At 41.5% G+C, this 24,291-nt stretch overlaps 1 protein-coding gene across 2 annotated transcripts in view; it reads left to right on the forward strand.

Annotated features, from left to right (window-relative positions):
- The first annotated feature begins 10,060 nt into the window (after nt 1-10,060).
- Snx7 (sorting nexin 7) overlaps nt 10,061-24,291 on the forward strand; it is a 74,837-nt gene continuing 60,606 nt past the window's right edge. For both annotated transcript variants that reach the window (XM_070007779.1, XM_070007780.1), the window contains exon 1: nt 10,061-10,261. In XM_070007779.1, coding sequence (XP_069863880.1) covers nt 10,076-10,261 — 186 coding nt within the window. In that variant the 5' untranslated portion in view covers nt 10,061-10,075. The remainder of the gene's footprint in view (nt 10,262-24,291) is intronic.

A 24,291-nucleotide genomic window follows, 5' to 3' on the forward strand; every position in this document is an offset into this window, starting at 1 on the left:
TCAAAACCAGCCAATGCATGGGAAGTCTGTGAGACTCTTACCTCATTAACTACCAGAAAACTGGAAGTGGCAGTGTGGCTCAAGTGGTAGAGTGCTTGTCTTGAGCTGAAGAGCTCGCAGACAGCACCCAGGCCCAGAGTTCAAGCCCCACAACTGCCCCTGCCCCCACCCAAAAAAATACATTGCAGTTAGTAAGAAAAACCACTCCAAGTCGAAGTGATAAGGAACTTAGAAATCATTATGATACATGTCTTCGCTCAGCAGGATTGCAGGACTTAGTATTGGCAGATAAACTGTGAGGCTGTAAGGCAGAGCTAGGCTATAGCTTAGTGGTAGCATACTGCCAAGAATTCATAAGGCCCTAGGTTCAATCCCTAGCACTGAGACAGAAACAAAATGAAACAAACACTAAAGAAAAACGAAAGACTATGAATCTGATTGCAGAAAAATGCCCTATATTGCTGGGCACTAGTGGCTCCTATCTGCAATTCTAGGTACGCAGGAGGCTGAGATCTGAGGACCATGGTTCCAGGCCAACCAGGGCAGCAAACTCCCTGAGACTCCTATCTCCAGTTAGCCACCAGAAAACCAAACATGATGCTTGCTGGTGGCTCAAAGTGATAGAGTACTAGCTGTGAGTGCAAAAGCTTAGGGACAAACAACCAAAAACCCTCCATATATTAAGAAGAGTGGAGAAAAGAAAATAAGGAGCTAAATCTAAAAGGCAAATACATTGATAAGCTGTGAAAAATGTATATTCCCATAAACTAATAAATACACCTTCAGTCTTGAGAAAATATCAAAGTTGCTACCTTTAAGATCAAATGGCTCATTGAGATGTTCACTGTTACCGAAATTTTAATATAACCATTCAAAAGACAGGGAAGTTAAGACAGGATCTTTGAATTCTGTTTGTTAAGCTGGTCAGGATATCACTATGTAGTCCAATCTGGTCTTAATGTCATGATCTTCCCATCGCAACCTCTCAAATTCTGGGAGAACAAGGATGTGTCACCATACTCAGCGCAAGAATTTTTTTCTTTCTAATCAGGGCTTTTCACTGATAATTTTCTTTTATATCTTTTAGAAACAAAAAAAGTTCTACTTTATAAATGTGATGAATCTCATCCAATCAGTTAAATGGCTGAATAGAACAAAATTGCTAAGTCAGAGAAAAAGCCCTCAAGTTGGGCAGAACTTCAAGAAGTGCATCTGGTTGTTCACTTTTGCTAGGAAGGAGAAATAGCCCGATATGCAATTATATAGCTATTCATAGGCTTTGGCAGGTGGTTTTGGCTAGATAGTCAGGAACTTGGAAGGAACATGGCTGGAAAATGGGTGACAAAGAAATCTGGGGAAGAAGAATGTGGACTGACCTTTCTGAATAGGCAAAAAACCACTAGGATAATTCATCTCTTTTGAAGGCTCACCAGAGTGTGACCTTCATAGAGGGGAATTATAATACTCAAGTGGATAAAATGATGCATTCTGTAGCTCTAAGTCTGACTCTCTAAATCCCCTCTCATCTACCCACAGGCTAACAAACAAGGTTACCAGAGATGTGGTGATACTTTGGCTCATCAATGTAGACTTTGATGTACCAAGGCCAACCTGGCTACAGACACTGTAAAGTGCCTAGTCGGCTGGCGGCAGAGACTAACACAATTCCAAATATGGCTCCATTCCCTGGGGGGAGGGGGAGGGGTGAACAAACAGCTACCCAAATAGCAGATTCATTACACTTGCCCTCTTCCATCAGAGAGTAGGTGGTGTGTATTCCAAGAGAACAATCGATCTACCATCATGGTATGTCCCACATCCTTGCTTCTGATCAAGCAACCCACTCAACTGCAAAATGAGCCCTGATAATCATCTCAAGTTCCTGGAACTCACTGATCTTACCATTCTCTCCCCAACCCTGGAGCATCTGGTTTGATAGAACAGTGAGAGGGGATTTTTTGGAAGATTCCCTTACAGTACCATCTAAGTGACAGTACCTTGTAGGGCCAAGATAAGGGTCTCAAAAAGGCTACCCATGTTCTAAAGTACTCAGAATTCTACTTATGGTACATTTTGTCCCATAGGTTCCAGTGTAAGAAATCAGCTAGGTTCTAACCCTAGTTGTTACCACAGGGAAAGTTTTGCTTCTTATTTTCTTACCTCACCCTGTTGGGACAGAGTTCTTAGTTACACAGGGATAAATGTTTCTCCTTGAGAACACAATGTTTCCATTGAACTGGAAGTTAAGATTGCTCCTGTCTCCTCTGAATTAACAGGCAAAGAAGGGAGCTATTGTGCTAGCTGACTTGATGGATACTAATGACAACCTAAATGAAACAATCAGGGAAAGATTCTCTGAAGAATAGTAATAGTTATTTGAGAATAGCAGATCATTGCAGTGGGGCATCTCATGCCATAATCAAACTATTGGCATATCCAAAGAGGCTATGGTAAGGTGGAGTTTTCTTCTCTCCTCTGCCTCCCCCTCCTTCTACTCTTCTTCCTCCTCTTCCTCCTCCTTCTTCTTCTCCTCTCTCTAGTGAATAGGGTTTGAACTTTACTACTACTTGAGCATTTCCTCCAGCCATAAGAACAGAGGAAGTTTGCTTTTACTTTGTGCTTTTTTTTTCTTAAAAAAAAGCAAAGAGAATACCTCAAATCATCTTTGGCCATCATGGTGGCATCCATGTGAGGTGTCTTTGCAGAAGAGTTTTCTTTTTTTTTCAATTGTTGTTGATGTTCTGGAGTTGGTACAAGAGTTTGAATACAAGGCCTCCTGATATTTACTCAGTTTTCTTTCTCATAGTTGACACTCTACCACTTGAGTTCTATACCTCCAGTCTGGCATTTTTGGCTGGTTGTTTGGAAATAAAGTCTTGAGAACTTTTCTGCACAGACTGGCTTTTAACCATGATCCTCTAGGTTTTAGCTTCCTAGGATTACATGAATGAGCCACAGGTGCCTGGCTGTTGGAAGATGTTTTGTGTAATGCTGCATTGGCCTCTGACAGGCTGGTTGTTCTGGCCATCTTCTGTGGCAATTGCTTTCTGATAATCATGAAGAGGAACCCATTCCTCATAACCTGTGGATGTATTTATTTTGTTAAGAGTTGACACAGTGAAGTGATTTTGATCCTATCACACTGATAATCTAGCAGAAATGAGACTCTACAATGAAAGTAAGGGAAAATGAATGGGAAAGAGAAGACATCTCTTGTGAGCATGGATTGTTTTCATGATGTCCTGTGACTAAAGTTCATGGGGAAACTACAGAAAACCAAACAAACAAAATTACTAATGGACAAGAGCACTCAGGAGAGGAGATTTGGGTCACCTCAGCATGTAAAGAACCATAACCAGTTTCATAGCCACTTCCATATATTTAGAATATTTATTATAACCAGAAACCCATCTCACTAATTTTCTGTGTTGGTCCATTCAGCCTGCTATAACCAAAAACCATGGATAATTAGGAACCAATCTGTTTTCTGTGTTGGAGATCAGGGCCTTGTACTTGCAAGGCAAGTACCCATTCAATGAGGTGGACCCCCCCAGTCCCGGTTTTCATTTTTTTCTTTGGGACAGGACATCACTAGCTCCAGCTGACCTTGGGTTCCTTACAGAGTCCAAGCTGGCATCAAACTCTCAATCTTCCTGCCTCTACTTCCTGAGTGATGTGTTCACACATGGCTACCACCACGCCTGTCTAAAGCCTTGGAAAGCCCTATAACAAGGGTGCCAGAAGGCTGGCTATCTAAGGAAGAAGACAAAAAAAAATGTCCTTTCACTGTGATATCACATGGCAGAAGAAATAAAGTACCTCCTGGAGGTCTTTGTTGGTGGTGGTGGTCCTGGGGCTTGAACTGAGGGCCCAGGCACTCTTCCTGAGTGCCTTTTGCTCAAGACTAGAACTCAACCACTTGAACCACAGCACCACTTGCAACTCTACTTGCAGTTGACTGGAGGTAAGAGTCTCACAGACTTCCCTTCCTGGGCTGGCTTTGAACCAAGATTGTCAGATCTCAAACCCCTGGTAATTAGGATTACAGGGTGAGCCCCAGCTTCTGGCTGGGGGTCTCTTTTTTAAGGTCATTCATCCTATTCACCAAGTTCTGCCCTAATGATGTCAGTGACCCACCCCCAAAGCCCACTTCCTAATATCTTCATCTGCTGGCATTGGAGTGTTAGAAAATAAACCTATCAATTGGAGTGAGCACAAACATTTGTTCCCCAGTACAATCTTTCAGGTATTTTTATTGTTATTGTTGTTATTATTATTATTATTATTTTATTAGTATACAGCAGCTAGATAAGGGAAGATATCATTGGAACACAAACATTTAATCATAGCAATCATATAGTTATTTGACAAAAACATGAGTTATGATACCAAAAGGGTAAGAGGTTGAAAAAAAAGTAAGTGCATTGGACTTCATGAAAGCAACGATATCCTTCAGACAATATTCCGAGGAAAGTAAGACAGCCACAGAATGTGACACATATTTTCAAATAAATGCATTTCATGAAACACTTGCATCTAAAATGTAAAGAGCTCACACTTCAGCAAGGCAAAAATTAAGTTCTGAGTAGATATTTTCACCAGAAGGAATAAAAAGTGTCAACAATCACAGAAAAATGTGAGTTTGTTAATATTAAAATTTGCAGAGCTGGTAAACCTATAGAGGTAAAAGTAGCCTGTTAGCTCCAGGAACTGAGGGTGAGGGAGAAGATGAATAATTGCTAATGGAACTACAGCTTCCTTTTGACATGACAACAATATTCTCCAATTCATTTTGTTGATGATGCACAACTCTGAGCTATTAAAAATAATTTCAATATTCATTGTAAATAAAAGAATTGTATGATATATGAATTATACCTCAATAACAAGGTCTTTGGGGTTTATTTTTTTTCAGTACTGAGGCTTGAACTCAGGGCCTGGATGCTGTACATTAGCTTTGTTGCTCAAGACTGGCACCTTACCACTTGAGCCATAGCTCTACTTTGGCTTTTTGCTGGTTAATTGGATATAAGAGTCTCACAGACTTTCCTGCTGGGCTGGCTTCAAATTGCAATCCTTAGCTCTCAGCTTCTTCAGTAGATAGGATTACAGGCATGAGCTACTGTGCCCAGCCTCCTTATTTATTTGTTTCAATAAATGACAGAGGATTTGAAATTGCTAGTGTCACATAATAGTAAGGGATAACTTTTATAAAAACCCACACATTCCACTGTTCTTTTAAAGTGGTACACTGAATTATAGGAACAAACCCAATACTATTGCGTAAGAGTCTAAATGCAAATTATGAGGCAAATATGGTAATCATATGCTACTACTTAAATTTACAGTAGTAACTGAAATAGTGATAAAAACAATTTGGATTTATATAGATATTTAGTTCACAAACCATTTCACACATATTAGTTTCTTTGATCCACATAACCTTTGAAGTAGCTACTATTAATTATCTCAACTTTGTTGATGAGAAAATTGAGGTTCATAATTTGAAATACATGACTGAGTTCTCAAAGCCAGTAAGAAATTCTACATAGAAAACTGTACCCTTGCAGATAATTGGGTATTAATCACAGGCTTGAGGTCATGGCCCCTCCATTAGCTTGTCTTCGCCTCATCTTAATCATCTAGAATTAACTGCTTAAAGGTTACAACTGTCATTTGTGCTATTAAAGTCTTTCTGACCCGCTGCCTACTAAACACATAGTATGACTATACTTCATGACCTTCTTCAGATTGAGCAGAGCCACGTGATCTGTTCTGACCCATCAGCTAGGAGCAAAAGAAGCATGGGTCCCTTCGGGGCCAGAAGAGATGGAATGGCAAATGAAAATTCTGCAGGAGTGTTATTTAGGGGCAATCATGAAAGTTGTCACAATTTTTTCCATTCCTTGGCTCCCTGGGCCCATGTTTTCTATGTTGAGGGGAGGGGGAAAAAATAACAAAGTACATATAGCATTCTCTGAGTCAGAATGCCATTATTGCAGGTTGCTATTCCCCAAAAAGCCAGGCCTCATTTTAGTTAAGCCAGCTATTTCTAGATTCTGTGTTAAGATCTTGATTCTATGCATGGGAGTAAAGCCATGATGATTTCTTGTGCTGTGTTTCTTGATCAGGTGCAACCCTGTATAGAATGCCTGCATGGTGGAGAAAACATTCTGAAATAGTATGGGTGGTGGTGCTGGCAGCAACATACGTGGTAGGAAAAGAAATGTCATATTCAGACTGGGTGCATTTCAGAAAAGACAAATCACTTAACCAATGCATAAGGGCAGATGTCCAATGCAAATACCCGGCCACCAAATTGCTGGCTGGCTTAAACTCCACAACCCAGCAATGTTATTGTTGGTCTATGCTGTTGGAAGATTAGGTATGCCACAGCGGCAATAGCCAGGTCAGCTTTGGCAAAGGGATGCTCATGTGTTTGAGCTCATGCATAGATTTCACCATAACCACTTAATTCGTGGGCCTGGTGCCCAAGGGATGTAATTACTGGAGAGGTAGGCTGACTGCCAAGCTGGAGTACATACTTTTATCTTAAGATCTGAGCATGGTACACTGATTCAAACCTGGAATCATAACTACTTAGGAAGGAGAGATGTAGAGAATTGGAGTTCAAAGCCAACTTAAACAAAAGGTAAGGTTCAATTTCAACCAATTAAAACTGGATACAGTAGTGACTAGCTGTCATCTCTGCTCTGTGGTAGGTGTAAATAGAGGATCAGGATCCAAGACTGCTTGGGCCTGAATGTGAAGTCTTGTCTGAAAAGCAGTTAAAGCACAATGGTTGGGGGAGTGGTTCAAGTGGTAGAGTACTTATCTAGCCTCAATTTGAAACTCCATTGCCACTTTCACAAATACCTTAGTCCAAGACCATTCCCAAAACAGTCTACCCACATATTTTCTAAGCAAATTTGTCCAGTCACCCAGTAATATTGCTTCCAAAGCCTGATGAAAGAGCATCATTAGCCATAACCTCAAGTCTTGTAATTCATTTTCAACTACACATGAATGAACATAGATCTGTGTTTCTGGTCCTTTCTCTTTCCAGCCATAGTATATAAGCAAATTTCACACTGGAAGTTCACTGCAGGACCTGCCATGATTCACCCCTTTGCCTCAAGTGTACCCCCAAATGGACTGCTGTGCTTCTCCTGCCCATTTTCAGGGGGAACTAGCTTATATATCAAAAAGGAATAATGATTACCAGGATCCAGGAAATGAGACAAGACTGGGTGGCTCCTTTTATGATTTCATCTGTACTCAAAGTTCTAGGCCTTTCTGGTTTAAAAGTTTTAGCAGTTGGGACGGATTAGATCTGCAATTGTACTAATAATGAATAGATTGGGGATTTTCTTCCTTGACAGAGCTGTGGGCTGACTGTCTACCTAGGTATGCGTGATATGGTTGAAGTCTCTCTTGCAGGAAGTGAAGACAAGGGGTAGGTGAAGTATAGAAATGTAAATTTTGGACAGCCATACCAAAAGGGGGCAAAATAGAGTACAAATTCTTTCTTTTCTTTTCGTTCTTCCCTTCACACCCCTGGCCCCTTTTCTTCTTTCTCTCCTCTTTGCAGATCAGTATTAATATGGTCTTTCTAGTTTTAGAGACTTTTCTGCCTTAGAAACTTTCAAGGTATCTGGTGTGGTGAGCCAAGCATATAACTCCATAGGATGATCAACTTAGAGAACTAGAACTGCAGTCAAGCATATAACTCCATAGGATGATCAACTCAGAGAACTAGAATGGCAGTCAAAGCGGGATAAACTTAGAACGGTGTAGTACTTATACACCAGAGACAGTCCTATGGAGAGCCATCTAGTATCTGGTGAGGGGGAAGCACACTGCATGTGGCTTGCATTGGGCTGGGTTCCAAAAACAATTCATTTCTCAGCCTGCTTCTTGGGCCAAGGTACTCTGAGTCAATTAATAAGAATTTCCTGGTTCACTTTCAGTGTAGTAGCACACACCTATAATCTCAGCCCTTGGGAAGGACTTGCAGAAAGATTCCAATTTCAAGTCCAGCCTGGGGCTACATAGGGGAGAGACCTTATCTCAGAACAACAGCAAGAACACACAATGGAAGAATTTCTTGGTTAAAAGATTCATTCCACTCCAGATACCTTGTGTTTTCATTAGCCACATGGGAGCTTAGCATGAAAAAAAAAAAGTGGAATCTTTTGGTAACGTGTGGCTTAATAATACATTTCATGGTCCCCAACCATGTAGTTTACTATGAAATACACCTGAAATCAACAACCCACAAAATGAGTCAAATTATGAAAAAAAAATTGACATAGACTACTTTTGGGAAGTCTTTTTCAAAGTGATAGGCCTACATGAGAAATTTGGGTCATAAGGTACAGAAACAAGTCTGCATATTCTCTATGCAGAGGCCAGCCAGACTGAGATGGCAGGTCCTGAACCAATGGGAGGCACACTTGATCGAGAGTATAAGGATGCTTTCTCGTCCTGTCATCAGAAGTAAAAATAAAAAATAATCAAAGCTTTTCCACAATACGGTGTTCTTTCCTGTATCATTTCTCTTTCTCCCTTCCTGCTTTTCCTTCCTTCTTTCCTCCTCTTCTTTCATCTCTTCCCTCTGACTCCCTTCCCTCTTTTTTATTGTCCCTCTTTTTTATTGCCTCTCCCCTTCCTTCCCTCCCTCTCTTTTTTTCTCTCCCTTCTCCATCTCCCTCTCTCCATGGTAGCCCAGGCTGGTCTTGAATTAGAAATATTCCTTCCTTATTCTTTCTGCCTCAGGCCCACTGAAAGCTGGAATTACATATGGCACCACTATGCCTGGCCTGCTACATATCTCTTAATTCACTTTATATATATATATTCCTAGCTGCTCAGAATGTTGAGATCTAGTTCCAAGCCAATTAGGGCAGGAAAGTCCATGAGACTCTTATCTGCAATCAACCATCAAAAAAAAGCCAGAAGTGGAGCTGTAGTTGTGGTTAAAGTGTAAAGCACTACCTTTGAGACTTTTTTCAAAAACAGCTCAAGGATAGCACTTGACTTCAAGCCTTCTGTAATATACTTATAGAAACGACACTGAGAAGAATCAATAAGATTTGACGACAGTTTAAAAGCATACACGTTTACATTCAACTTTGCATTTTTAGGGGAATTTTAAAGCTGTTCATGGGCAGTTGAGGACAAGGCCGGCGAGCCTTTGGCAGTGGGCACCGTCCAGTCCTGCTGGCTATTCTTTGCAACCTTTCTTGCTCATTCACTTCAGGACGACTTCAAGGAGTAAAGACACGTGGGAAAGTGGCTGAAAATACGTTTTGAACATTCCACTCTCCCCCCCCCCCCCCGCCTTGATCTGACAGCAAAATGGACCACCACCAAGTCCAGTCATTAGGTGAAAAAAGAAAATCAATTGGAAACCCAAGGAGCTTCTCAGTTTGATTTGTGCATTAGTAGAGACGGGCTGGGGGAAAAAAAATCCCCGACTAAGGAGAAAAGCACCATCAAACACAGGAAATGCAGAATCGGTTTTTGTCTCGCGGCGGGCAGGGTCGGCTGCCAGCCAGCCAGCTGTGGATGCCCGCGATGCCGGGGAGGGTGGAGGAGGAGGAGGGTGGAGGGACCCCCATCAACTCGGAAACCCTTCTCAGTGACTCTCGACTCCCCTCCCCCGACCCCCCGGGACCCCGACCTCCCCTCTGCAAGTTCCCCTGGCTCTCGGGCTGGCGGCGATGCCCCCTGCCCGCCCGGGATGGATTCTGGGGCGTCCCGCTCCCTCCTGCGCCTGCAGCCGGGAGGAGGTGGGGGGTCAGGGAGGAGGATGCGCGCGGGTGGCCCTCGCGCGCGCGCGGGTGGCGCTCTCTTCCCCGGGCCAGCGGGGACCCGGACTGGACTGTGCACTGCGCGCGTCCCGGCGGCTGTTCCGCGTCTGCGCAGTGGGCGCGGGGCCGGTGGCGCAGGGAGGCTCCGGGCGCGCTGGAGCCAATAGGCGCTCGCGGGGGCGCGGGGCGCGGGGCGCCGGGCCGGCGACGGCGGCGGCGGGCGGCGGGCAGCGGGCCGCGAGCGGGCGCGCACGGCCGGGATGGAGAGCGAGCGCGGGGCGTCCGGGGCGCCGCGCTCCGCGGACCTCCCGGCGCGGGGCGCGGGCGGGGACGACCCCGGGGGCGGCGTTCCGTTCCCGGGCAGCGGCAGCGGCTCCTCCCCGCTGCTGCCCACCGACGTGCTGAGCCTGGACGAGGACGAGGACGACCTGGAGGTGTTCAGTAAGGTGAGGGCGCGTCCCGGCAAAGTTCCAGGGCGACTCCGGGAGTTGCCACCATTGCATCCGCGGCCCTCTGGGGTGCGCTTGGCCTCCGTTTGGGCCAAGGCTCCGGAGTAGAGGCCGGGAATGTCTCCTCTCCCCCCCCTGCACCCCTCCCCCGGACCCCACCCGGGCCATTGTCCCCTGGGCACCCCGGGTCTGCGTTGCCGCGGAGCCCGAAACCGCAGCCGCTCCCTCCTCTGCACTTTGACCTTTCGCTTGGCACAGCCCAGCCTCGGAGGAGTCTGGAAAGTTTGGATTGATTTTTTTTTTTTCTTTTTATTCCTTCTCTGACACAGACTCCAACCGACAGCCCTCCCCCCCCCCTACTCCCCACCTTCACCCCCAAATTGGAAGGCGGGGATTGAGGACTGGACACCCCTCCCTGCCTTGCGTTCTCCTGCCAGTTTCCTTCCAGGCACTGCCAGTCTCCCACTCTGGGAGTACAGAGACATTGTTTTTGATTGTGTGGATGTGGATGGGACAGTTTGGATCTCCAGCTGGATCTCGAACCCAGTGGAAGCGAGGTGCCAGGAAAAGTGTCCTGGACCAGGGACAAAACAGAATCTCCTGCCTGGCAGACTTCAGTTCTCTCCATGGGCAGTCGCCAGCTTTAATTCCCCCCACCCCCTTCCTTTTCCTCTGCACGTGTGAAGCAAGGGGCTCCCCCTAGTTTCTATCCTAGTTGGAGGGAAACTGACTTGGGAGGGGGTGTTGGTTAGGGGTAGACTTTTGGTGCTTGTGGATTGGGTAGTTGTAGTTTCTTCGAGGTTTCGGGAAAAAGAAAAAGAAACTTGTCTCGTGGAACCATGTGTCTAGAGGTTGCTGCTCTTAGAACTTGAGTTTCAGATCAGAGCATTGGTGTTAATTAATCATTAAGACCATAAATGTTGTCTGGCGAAGTGAAAGTACCGAATCTGTTTAACCACTGTCTATTCTGGGAGAGCCTGGAGAAGTTAGTGAACCAGCACATGCTCAACTCCCAACAAGTACATACAAACCAGTTCCCCGCTGCCCTCTTAGGCTTAAATGGTGGTCTTCTTACTGTCAGAAATTTTTTTTTTCTTTTCAGCCACTTTCCAATACATCTTTATTCCTAGAAGTCTTCCTGAAGTGAATGAGCAAGAAAGTTTGCTCAGTGCCAGGAAACAAACAGTAGGACCCAATGTATGCTGGGGGTGGGGGGTGGGGAGGGAGGTGGGAGAGTGTGTCTCACAACTTTGAGTCCTAAACTTCTCTATTTATTTTAATTGTAAGACCATGACATGCTTTCATGTGTAGTTTTATAAGGTGAACAAGATCTTATTGTTCACAACTGTTTTATGTTCAGGTCAAGAATGATTGACAATTAGTATACACATACATATGCACATACCTACATATATATACATATATACACACATACATACATATTTTGTTCTCTTTTTTTGTTAGTCATGGGTGTGAACTAAGAACTGAGGCACTGTCTCTTAGTTTTGTTTGTTTGTTTTTGTTTTTGCTTAAGGCTAGCACTCTACCACTAAGAGCCATAACACTTCTGGCTTTGTGTTTCTGGTGGTTAATTGGAGATAAGACTCTCTTGGACTTTCCTGCCCCAGGCTAGCTTTGAACCTTAGTCCTCAGATCTCAGACTCCTGAGTAGGATTACAGGTGTGAGCCACTGGTGCCCAGCTCTCCTCTTTTTTTATATCACCTTTTAAGACTGTGAATGTATTCGTTTATAGTTATGCACTGAGATTCCAGCTTGGGGCAGAAATGTGCATCACGCTTGGGTGTAATCACTTAAACCAGTCCAGTGGTCTTTCCTCAGTTTCTGTCTGGCTCTGTGGTCGGACGGAGGTGGCACTAAGTTGCTAGAGTTCTAGCTATTCTAAGTGGGAAGGAAATAACCAATCACAATCACAAGTATTTCTGAGTAAGAATTTCTGGCCAGTTGCCTAAGGCTGTCTCAGATGAAGGAATCTCCATGGCTACTATCATTTGTTGAGATTTCTTTTCTCAGAGTATTCTTTTCCTCATAAAGAGAGCTTTCCAATCGGTATGGGCTTTGGGTTTACAGACTTGTGCTGGATGTTGACCTCAAGTTAAGAATCGTACTTCTGTAGAAATCCTAACGTAAGGTTATCATATCGTAGTGGTGAAAGTCCAAAAAGTACACTGGACAGTTTTTAAATGTATCCACCAAATTATCTTTCAGTGAGTTGAAAGATTCTATTAACCTTAGACAAGCAAATGTAAGCAAGTGAGTAAAAAGTATCAAACATTAGTCCTCATTAGACAAGGAAAATTAAGGAAGTCTATGTGACTTTTTCCACTACTCCCTTCTTAGCCCACTTTTTTCTCAAACTCAGCTGGTATCCAGCCTACCCTCGGATAATGTCTGCCAGTTATGTAGGAAACATTCTGCCACCCCCCTGAAGTACTGAATGATTATATTCACATTTGTGGTTACCTTATTCCATTAGATGGTTTGTGATCATATATAGTTGGTGCCCCTTCAAGAAACGTTTTAAAGAATAAAACTTGGACTTACTAGCATTTCCTTTTCTACCCACAGCACGTGGCAGACACACATCATTGAGTAAGTTGCTTCACTGAGTAGTCTTTGAAAAAAAATTCAAGATTGTTCTCTTGCTAATCTGGGTGGTAAGATAGGCAAGAAACTATAAATGACAATAAAAATCAAGAGGGATAGAAAATACAACAAAGTGGTGTTTTGAGTTTACAAATAATGCAATGATGAGAAAATGTAGCTAAGTCCGAAGAGACCACAGGGAATGTAGAGAATAGTGATTTAAAAGAATAAAAATAGATGTTCTCAGAAGAATATAACCAGTGTTACAAAATAAATTTTTAAAAAGGAAAAAAAAACTATATTAAAACTAAGGCAAAATGTGCCTGAGTTTGCAAAAAAAAATTAACTAGAGGAAAAAGGGCCAATTTCACTATCTTTAAAAGAAAAAGAAAAAAAAAAACACTTCCTTTTTTGGGGGAAAATCATCTCTGACCATATGACCAACTTTTTTTTTTTTTTTTTGCCAGTCTTGAGTCTCGAACTCAGGGCCTGAGCACTGCCCCTGATCCTCTTTGTGCTCAAAGATAGAGCTCTACCACTTGAGCTACAGTACTACTTCCAGCTTTTTTGGAATAGTTTATTGGAGGGAAGAGTCTCATGGACTCAAAGTCAGGCTGGCTTTGAACCACAATCCTCAGTTCTCAGCCTCCTGAGTAGGTAGGATTACAGGCATGAGACACCAGCACCCAGCTCCAGTTTTATTTTTATTAAACATGAATATTTAGAAGAAACAGCAAGCTCTGAAGAAACACAAGATCTGAAAAGTGTATTTGGTACTCAGTAAAAAATAATTGTTAAAGAACAAAGAATAATTGTTATTTTGGACTCTTTAAAAGTATTTAAGAGCCCTGAAGGTATGGCTCAGTAGTAGAGCAGCTGACTGACACGGTAGAAGACCTAAAGCCAACCCCCATTTCTGCCCCGCAAAAGGTTTTCAGCACCATAAGTAAGATCTATAATTATTGGTATCATTGAAGATATCAGCAAATGTACAAATGTAATCATCCTACCATGACTTTGAACACTCATGGGATACAGATGGATGCCCCAAGTTAGAGCAAGATATAGATATTTAAATATTAAATATATATTTAATAAATAATCAACAGAGCTGGTGCCAGTGGCTCATGAGTAGCCAGGACACCAGCTATTCAAGAATCTAACATGTAAGGATCTGGTTTGGAAAGTCTATGAGACGCTTATCTCCAATTAACCACTGAAAAGCCAGGATTGGAGTTGTGGCTAGAATAGTAGACCTCCAGCCTTTATCACAACAGCTCAGGGACAGTGCTAGACCCTGAGTTCAAGCCCCAGGACTGGCATACATATGCATGCACGCTCACACACACACACACACACTTACACACACACAAAGAAATAAAAGGATATGCTGGAATGTGTAGACCAATAGGCTTTTCAATCTCTGATAAATCCATAAAGGAAAGAATAAATAATAAATCACCTTCTTCTTTCTCTTCCTCCTCCTCCTTTTCTTCTTCCTCTTCAATTGGAAAATCTCACAGACTTTGCTGCTTGGGCTGGCTTTGAACCACAATCCTCAGGTCTCAGCTTTCTAAGTAGTAGCTAGGATTATAAACATGAGCCACTGTGCCTGGCATTTATTTATTTATTTATTTATTATTTATTTAATATGTATGTGTTTTGGTAATCAATGATTAGAAAAAAAGCTGTGATCAATAGATTATAGCATGGTTTATAAGAATAATGGAAAAGATAACTTTATGGTGAAATATAGCAACTGACATGTTTGAGAAGAGTTTTGAAAGAATAACTCATTTTTATAGAAGAGGTTATTTTTGAACAAATAATAGGTTATAGTTACTAACACATCCAGCTTTCACCTTACAATAATGAAATTACCTGGTAAACAAAACAAAACAAAACAAAACATTTTAGTTAGCTCATGCTCTAGAGATTCACAGTTTGGTGCTAGCATCAGTTCAGCTCTGGCAAAAGCTTATGGTGTATGACAACACTGTTACCGAGTGGTGAGTAGGTGTGTTTTCATTGCCAAACAGGAAGCCAGAGAGAGATTGGGAGTGGCTGAGCCTTTTACTCTGTAACAACCCTCTTGCAAGAATGAAGTCAAGGTCCCATGATAATTTCCTTAGTCTCTTCCAATGGTTTATGTGCCCAGTTTTTTAAAAACTTCCCACTACCCACTAGATCCTTTCTTTTGAAGATTTTACTACCTCCTAACATCAACACATGGAGGACAAAACTCCTAATGCATGACCTCTAGAGAACAAACTCAAATTATATCCAAATCATACCAGTGGAACTTAATTGTACTAGTCAACAATTCGATCAAGTGCTTAGAAGATATCCAAAGTCACGTTCTAATTTGTTCTCATTTGTCTACTCAGTCTTTAGTTTCTGCCTATATCACCGGCATTGCTCTTGAAAAAAAAGCGGAATTGTGTCTAATAGTTTCAATGAGATTTTAATGGAGGAAAATCCATGAGATCCTGATCTCCAGTTAACTACCTAAAAGCCGGAAGGGTCATAGGAAGGGTTAAGGATCTGATAAGGGTTTATTGAGGGGGTTAGAGAGTTTGAGTAACAGAAAACCTTTGACATTCCTAGCTCTAAAGGGACAGGGGAAGGGATGGGTGTTGCTAGCATCCAGAGAGAACTGGAGCTGGAGAAGGGACCATGGACAGGACAGTTAGAGAGGTCGCTACTGCTAGCCATGTAGAGGGGACAGAGCAGGGCACTAAGCTCTTCTCCACCTGTCCTTCGATCTCTTGTTTATTCTTCCTGCTGGGTAAGCCACTTAAGGTGATGTTATCTGTAGTGGTCAGTCTCCTGGGACACTATAGAAGAGTGGAGGGCTAAAGGTAAAAATAAACAGTGACTAGCTTAGACACAAAAAATGGGGAATTGATTTGCAGAAAGATGCTCACATGGCTACCATCCATTCCTTATTCATTCCATATGCTCCTCCACAACACAGCATGACCTGCTACCTCCTATGGATAGATAGATCCTATCCTTTGGATCCAGGCTCCTCTCCTTTAATTTGAGGATTGTGACTGTTTGGAACAATGAGTTACAGAGAAAAATGATACTGTGCAGCTTCCAAGAGGAGATCTAGCAAGGGAGTGCAGTATTCCCTTTGTCCAGTGCGACACTGTGTTTATGGAAGCTGTCCTATGAGAAAGCAACCTAGTGCTTTCCAGCAGGAAAGTACAGTGTAGCAGACCATGATCTCAGCTGAAGCACCAGCACAATGTAGCCTTGAGTGCCTTGTCTGACTGGCTCTATATGTCTTCAGTCTCTAGCAGCCAACAAGCAGCCAGTCAGCAGTGAGTCTTTTTGTTTGAGGTTTTCCATATATTGGAACAAAACCAAGCCATTTTTGCCACGTGCTACTGGCATAGAAAACTATAAAACAATAAGGTGGTTTTATTCTGCTAAGTTTGGGGAAGGTTTACAATAGTAGCTATGACCACAGCTAGTAGTCCGCAGAACATAAGCAGCATTTCAACTTTTTTAATAAGTGAGTATACTGGACTTGGAAGCAAACTATGGAATTTAACTGAAATAAATGTTAACTTCTGAAGAAAACCATTGGTTATTGAAAGTAAAAATATAACCCAGCTTAGTGGTTAGGAGTAGAGACACTAGGGTACATTGCCTCTATTTGGAATCCTGGCTCCACTGATGATGGCTTTGTCTCATTGGGGAAATTTTTAATGACAGGGTCTGGGATTTATCATTGGTCAGGCCTCACATGAAGACCAAAACCAATTGTGAAACTTAGGTGACTTAGGCACATGTTCCCCATTTCCTTAAGGCCTGTGCAGATTCTGCCTTAGCATCTTTTACTAAACAGAGAGAGAAACAGAGACAGAGACAAAGAGACACAGAGAACAGAGGAGCAAGCAGTAAAATAAAAGCGGGCTGATCAGGGCTATTTATATTCCACCCATTGGAAATTCCACTCTCTTGCTGTCTTTATGTTAAGTATTCTTTTATATTCCTTCTTGAGGGAAGTTTAAAAAAAAAGAAAAGATCAAAATCCTCAAGTTCTTTTTCAGAGTTAGCTTGTGGGAACAATGATGAAATTAAATAAGGAAACTTCAGAATAAGCCCGAGAAGCCCTTTATGGAAGGCTATTTGTGTGGAAACGTTCTTGCTTGTGGTTTCCAGTCTGTGAAAGATCAGTTTTCACAAATGATAACATTATTGCAACCGAGGAAATACTTTATTTTCAAGGTCACATTTAGCATTAAGGATACCAAACTCTGAACTGCTCATGCCACCTCTGAAGCTCCATTTTATCTTTAGAATTTTAATTAAATAGTTGGTTTTTTTTTAATGGTACTAGAAAACCTAGGGCCTTGTACAAGCTAGGCAAGCACTCTACCACTGAGCTACCCTTCTAGCCTTAGTCTTGGCATTTCCAGAAGGGAGGTAGGTGATGGTCTATGTCAGAAATGGTAAGAAAATGTTACCTTATTGATTCTTTAGATTGCTATTTGAATTGGGGTCAGAGTCGCTGTCTGGGCTAAGCTGGATCCATCACCATAGCTAAAAGCAATCATTTATTCTTCATGAAGAGGAATATACACACAGATTTTACTGATGGTATGTATGGTTTGGTTATCCTGATCTGTGAAGAAAATCTGGTGAAGGTTCAAAGTGTCTTACCTTGAAAAACTTTTTAGTTAACATTTTTAACAACTCTTTTTGATGAACTATTATAAAGTAGGTAGTTTAAATGTTTGCAGACACATGGGGCGAAGCTTAGACCACTCGGTCAAAAGAATATGAATGTGGAGAAGACCCCAGTGTGGCAGAATACATCATTAATACCAGCACTTGGGAAGCTGAGACAGGAGAATCACTGAGAATCACATATCAAGTCCTTGTCTCAAAACAGAAACAGACACCTACTCCTCCCAAAGCAGATCTATGGAGAAAACGTTCAGTTTAAAGAAAGAGTTTTCTGGTGGGAATTTCCAAAATGTAAACAATTTGGCGAGTGTATGTACTTGTGGATTCTGTCACTAAATGTGTTCTAGGCCAGCTGGATAACTCCTGTCCCAGGGGAGTGGAGGGTGTGACAATTGACCTGTAACACCCCTACTAAGAGGGTGTTCCAATGGAATTCTGACTTCACTAAATTTAGCTGTACGAGCAGTGGAAAGTCTTAATCAGTGATCCTCCTTGTCCATCCACTTCCAACTATATTCCACCATTTCCCAGTTATTCATATTTCTTTCCAAGCCCATTATCTTTCCTTCATAATCTTGTGCTAATCATCTCATGGTTTCTCAGGGATCCAAGGTGAAATCCTTAGTGCTTAATCTTCTGCTTCTCCCACAAACAGACTGACTGACTGACTCACTCACTCACTCACTGCCCGTGGCTCTCATGGCTGTGAGTTGTTCCTATCAGTTTTGCCAGTCATTTTTTTAAAAAATTAATTTCCTTTATTGTTATGATAGAAGTGATGTGCACAGGGATTACAATTACATGAGTCAGGTAATGAGTGCATTTCCTTCTGTACTGTGTCTTCTGTTCCCTCCCTCTCTCCCATTCCCTCCCTCCCGTCTCCACCCACACTTCTGCAGTTCATGTTCATCCGTGTCCAATGAGCTCCACTGCTGTACTTTTTTTCACCATTGCCCGCTTGAGTTCTGTGAGTTTTGCCATTCTCTTGATCTCTGTGATCAGTGCCTTCTTTCTGTCCCCTTGAGTAATTATGTAGTTACCGCTGAGGCTTGACCCAGCCTGGAAGTCTTTATTCTCCTCATCTTCTGCCTGCCTCTGGTCTATCCCAAGCTGGCCATGTGGTCATATTTTTGTTCAAGGCCTCTTGGTGACCAGGCCCTTGCTCTTCTCCCTCACTACCCTCATCCCCAGAGCCTCACCTCCTAGACTATGTCCTGTGAATAGGGTGTCACTTAGGAGCTGGCTACAAATGTAGACTCTTTGGACCTACTCCAGAATTAATGAATCAGAATCTGTCTTTGATTTCTTGGTGGCTGATTGGTTTTTACCTTACGATTGGAAAAACACTGTTTTGGAAGCACTAGGTTGGTCTGTTTGCTACCACATGACTTACTGTGTATTTTTCTGCTTCTTTGTAATTTATTGTTGGATCAACATAACAACATCCTTCTGTTATTTATGGCACAGAGCAAGACTATATTTTCACTAAGGATCTTCTCTACAGTACTGTTTTAAGTGTTATAGTACTTAATACATCAACTTATAAATAGATACTTATTTTCTGTAAAACCTTCATGGCTTATCTATTTCCAACTGGTTAAGCCCTTTGAAGGAAGGAGAGTAGAAACACTACTCATTTAATATTTAGATTGCATATTTAGAATGTGTTTATCTTAGTGAATGACTTGGTCCCTGACTTTTTTTTTTTTTTAAAGATTTATAGACCTATTTATTGTGGTAATTTGCCACTGATCTGATTTCAGTAAATTCAGTTTGTATCAGATTGGCTTTTTCTATCAGAATACTAAATAAACAGAATTAAAACAAATTAGTTTTAATCATAGAGAGTAATGTTACTGTCGGATGACCCAGAGCTATGTTAAGCCTCAATCCTGGACAAAATCTCCTGTTTATAGTATATTAGAGGAAACAAACATAAAGCACATGAAACACAGGAGAATTACTCAGGAACTTTCATTTACTTTGAAAAATGAATCATCTTAAGTTATTAGCATCTGGTTGGGGGGCTTAGTAACAGGCCATGAAAACCAATTCTGGTAGGAATGGTGTAAGTATACATAGTTCAGAATAGATCTAAAGGCCAGAGGTATAATCACAGAAAAAGACAGATAAAGGGCAGGCAGAAACAACAGTGTTTTTGTTGTTGTTTGTGAAAATTCATTGGGAAAATAATGAGAAGACCTTTAAAAAGCTTGTGTCTAAAATTAACATACTCCATTGGGTTTTAAGTATTGAGATTTTATCCTTGATGATATATTCTCTCTCTCTTTCTCTGTGTGTATCTATCTATCTATCTGTCTGTCTGTCTGTCTGTCTGTCTATCTATCTATCTATCTATCTATCTATCTATCTATCTATCTATCTATCTATCTGTATTAGTGCTGTTACTGGGGTCTTGAACTCAGCATCAAGCTCTTGCCTGGTTTTTTCACTTAAAGCTGATGCTCTACCATTTGAGTTATACCTCCACTTCCTGCCTTTTGGCTGGTTAGTTGGAGATAAGAGTCTCGGGGACTTTTCTGCCAACTAGCTTTGAACTATGTTTCTCAGATCTCAGTCTCCTGAGCAGTGAAGATTGCAGGTGTGAGCCCCCAGTGCCAGGCTTTCTAGCACATCCTTTGAACTGACAGCATGCTACAGGTTTACAAGTGTCCAATGTGATTCAGAAGAGCACAGATTCAATAGCAATACAGTTTCAGTGTTCAAATTCATTTGATTTATGTGCTATTTATTATTTGGGTATCATACTTTTCTCAAAAGCTATAACACAAAAATTAAAGATCAGCTAGCCACCTTAAGAATGAATATTGAAGATTTCCTTGCACACAAACAGTAAATTACGTGAGCAAAGGACTTTGTTTTGAACTAAATACTTGATTAACTTTGACAGGATACATATTAATCATGCTAGATAACCAGTTTGACTGCCCCAGTGATGTAAAAAGGCTCAATGACAACTATTAGCAAGCACTGGCATAAAAATCATTAAAACATACTAAAAGCAAATTAAGACATATAGTTACTTTTATAGTGCTTTTTTTTTTCTTTTGTCAGTTGTGGGGCTTGAACTCTAGGCCTGGGTGCTGTCCCTCAGCTCAAGGCTAGTGCTCTACTACTTGAACCACAGCACCACTTCCTGCTTTTCTGCTTTTGTGGTGCTGAGGGATCAAACCCAGGGCCTCAGGCATGTGAGGCAAGCACTCTACCACTGAGCCACCTTCCCAGCCCTGAGGAATGCTTTTTAACAAAAAGTTTTCCTCCCTTATTTTTTTTCTTTTTAAAATGCCTTGAGATATATTTTTCATATCATAACATTCATCCATTTTTGGATGATTTTTTTAAGTCAGTTTCACTGATTGTGTAATGATTACTATACACTAGTTATAGTTCATTGTCATCTGTCCTGGAAGACCTATTGTGGACAGTGAGCTCTATTTTCACTCCCTGCCATAGAGATCCATCTGTCTGCCATTTCTATCTCTGCTTCCTCATCCTGCTAGTTGATATAAATAAAAGCAGATAAAATACTGCCTTTTGTGCCTGGCCTCTTTCATTTAGTATTTTATGTTTGAAAAATGCTCATGTACCAGCAAACACACAGCACACATATGCTTCTTGTTTATTTGTTTTGATTCTTTTGAGACAGGCTAGCTTCCCATTCCCAGTTTTCCTTGCCTTTGCCTGCCCAGTGCTGTAATACCTCAAGTAGCACAATGCTTTTGACATTCATGTTTGTGGTAATTTATTTATTTATTTTTCCATTTGAGAGACAACATCACACTGTGCACCTTTGATTGGCCTTGCATCTTCCTGCCTCTGCCTCCCAAATGAGTTCTAGGGCTATAGGCATGAACCACCATGCCCAACATTGTAATTCTTATATTTTTTAATAAAAGAAGTTTTAACATGGAAAACAGTCTCATGGTTTAAAATGTAATAGGAAGTACAGAAAGTCGGTTTAGAATCTGAATAGATGCCTTTTTATATCTGATGAAGAACACATGACAAATTCTTAATAGATGCATCATCAAAATTGGAAAAAGCATCCCTCATTGTTTCTTTTGTACTAATCTGATAAGTGTGTTTTCAAAAATTGATTTGAGCACTGCATAGTGACTCCATTAGTCTTCTAAAAGCCCAACAGCTTTAAGATCTCAGTAGATCTTCACGTCTAGCTCTGGTAGAGGTGTGTCTCTTGTTTATCTGAATGCTGCTGCTGTTGCAGCTGAACTGTGATTCTGCGGCAGGCTTGGAAACTGCTCTGTGAGTCAACTTCATTTTAGGATCCAGACCACAGGAGGGGCCTCTAACTGAACACATCATTTTTTGCCCAGGGAAAAGAAGATGTGTACTGGAGAAAACAAGCTAGGGCTCTCAGATGTCAAATCTGCTGTCTAGCTACGTGCGGTTGCTCAAAGCATGACACTGGTCAAACCTTTGGAAGTAAGAATTAGTTTTCTTCTACAAGGAGGCACTGGAAACTAGCCAGGAGGATGAATTATTTCTCAATAAGGAGCACCAAAACTTTTAAGAGTAGTAAATATGAAAAGACAATCACCACTAGGTAAGAAACTGAGTTCAGTAGAGATAAGAGAGACTGAATTAGTTACAATTTATAACCTCTAACTGACTATTGTTCATTAATCATGTAAGAGCTGAGCATGGTGTTTTATGCCTGCGATCCTAGTCATTTGGGAGGCTGAGAGATCATGAAGTTTGTAATGTGAGGCCAGTCTAGGCCAAAGAGTTCTTGAGATTTCCTCTCAACCAATAGCTAGATGCAGTGGTGCATGTTCGTTATCCCCCTGTGTGGGAGGATGAAAATGTGAGGATCACAGTTTCAGCCCAACCTGAGCCCAAAAAAAAAAAAAAAAAAAGATTCCATCTCATCAGTAAAAGATGGGTGTGGTGTTGCATGCTTGTTATCCTAGTTATAGTAGGAATGTAAATAAGAAGGATTGAAGGTCAGGTAGTCTCAAGCAAAAAAAGCGATATTCTATCTCAAAATCAGAACAAAAGCAAAAAACGATATTCCATTTCAAAAATAACCAGAGCAAGAAAGTCTGCAGGCATGGCTTAAGCAGTAGAATGCTTACCTGGTAAACATTCAACCAAAAAAGATGACAGCGTCTGAATAAGACTATGCAGATACTTAGCAGATTTTGGCGATGCAACAATGTTTTGCTTTTGGATTTTGAGGTTCAACAGTCATTATTTTCCCCACGGTCTTTTAAACTCCTGAAATTGTGACCCAATAAGTGTTAAAGTTTAAGGTTGGCAATTCCTTCATTAAATCCTTTGTTCCAGCCATTCATTTCATTTCTGCCCCCCTGATCATTTTAACCCCTTTTCTGCCATGGGTCTTATTTCTCTCTGACTGTACTTTTTACCTCTTCGTTTTACACAGCTTTCTCTCACATTTCCATGCAGCCTTTCTGACAATCCTCACACACATTCTTCCTGATCGCTGCCTTCATTCTTTAGCCCAACAAGGATTCAGTTTCTCAGGAACTTCTTTATCAAAAACCTTGTTTGGTCCTTTTCCTTTTGCTTTCTTAAGACAAGGTCTCCCTGTGTCACCTAGGCTGGTCTTTTTATTCATGATCCTCTTGCCTCAGCCTCCCCAGAGCTAGAATTATAGCTGTTGAAAGTTTTCATCAGGAATGAATTATCTTGTTTATCTAGGCATTTCATTGTTTATTGCTTAGACTGCACTCTCACCCAACTAAAAGTATGAACTTCATGAGAGCGGGAATCTTGCCAGTTTTGCCCACTGTGCCTGAGACAGGGCTGCTGTTCGGAGACTATTTATTAAATGAAATACTACACTGGGTGCTTTTTTATGGGCTTATGCTTGTGGTCATGTTTGAGATTTTATTCTAGAAACTAAGAGATGGGAGATTGGGGGAGAATTACTAACACCTCTCTGTCACAAATTAATTTAACTGTAAAATCTGGATGATAATGATAAAATCATGGTTCCTTCTACCAGGCTGTTAACAGGATTAAATAAACCACTGCATCTGTATGTTGCTAGGGCAACATTTCAGGCACAATTGCAGTGTGTAGGATTCTTGCTTTCGTTTCATATAATCATCCTCTTTGAATTTGAAGTGAGATCTTAGAGGATCAAAATTTGATTTCTGTCTTTATGGAGGGTGTGTTTGGATAGTTTAAATGGTGCTAGATAAACAACTACTTGGTTCAGTGTGGAGAGGAGAGCAGTGCCTTCTAGAGTCAGAAGAGGCTCCTGGGAGATGGAATTTAGGACACAGGGTACTTTTAACTTGGAATAATTACAGCACATCTTTCAGTTAGTGCTAAATATGATACCAATATTCTGATGCATTTTTATTGTGTTTGCTTTATTTGTTTTGTAGTGGGACATGAACTCAGAGCCTTATGATCGCTAGGCAGGCACTCTACTGCTGAGCCATTTTCTCGGCCCAATATTATTTCTTAAATGCCCTGGTTTGTGTTAATTTCCTCTTTAAACAACTCACTGCAGGTAGTATCTGCCAGGCAGTCTAGAATTACTTGCGGATGAGGGTATTTGATGAGTCTATTTTAATTGGCTATTGATTTTTCTGATCTATGTATGAGCATCTATTAAGTCCCTTCCAAAATGCTCTGTAAATTTGTTGCTTCGCCGTAGCCTAGCCCTTCCCTGGGGGAACATGTCTAAGACCACGTTTTG

The sequence above is a fragment of the Dipodomys merriami genome, unplaced genomic scaffold (genome assembly GCF_024711535.1).
Source record: "Dipodomys merriami isolate MVZ:Mamm:240054 unplaced genomic scaffold, mDipMer1.0.p SCAF_7, whole genome shotgun sequence".
In the NCBI taxonomy this organism is placed as follows: Eukaryota; Metazoa; Chordata; class Mammalia; order Rodentia; family Heteromyidae; genus Dipodomys; species Dipodomys merriami.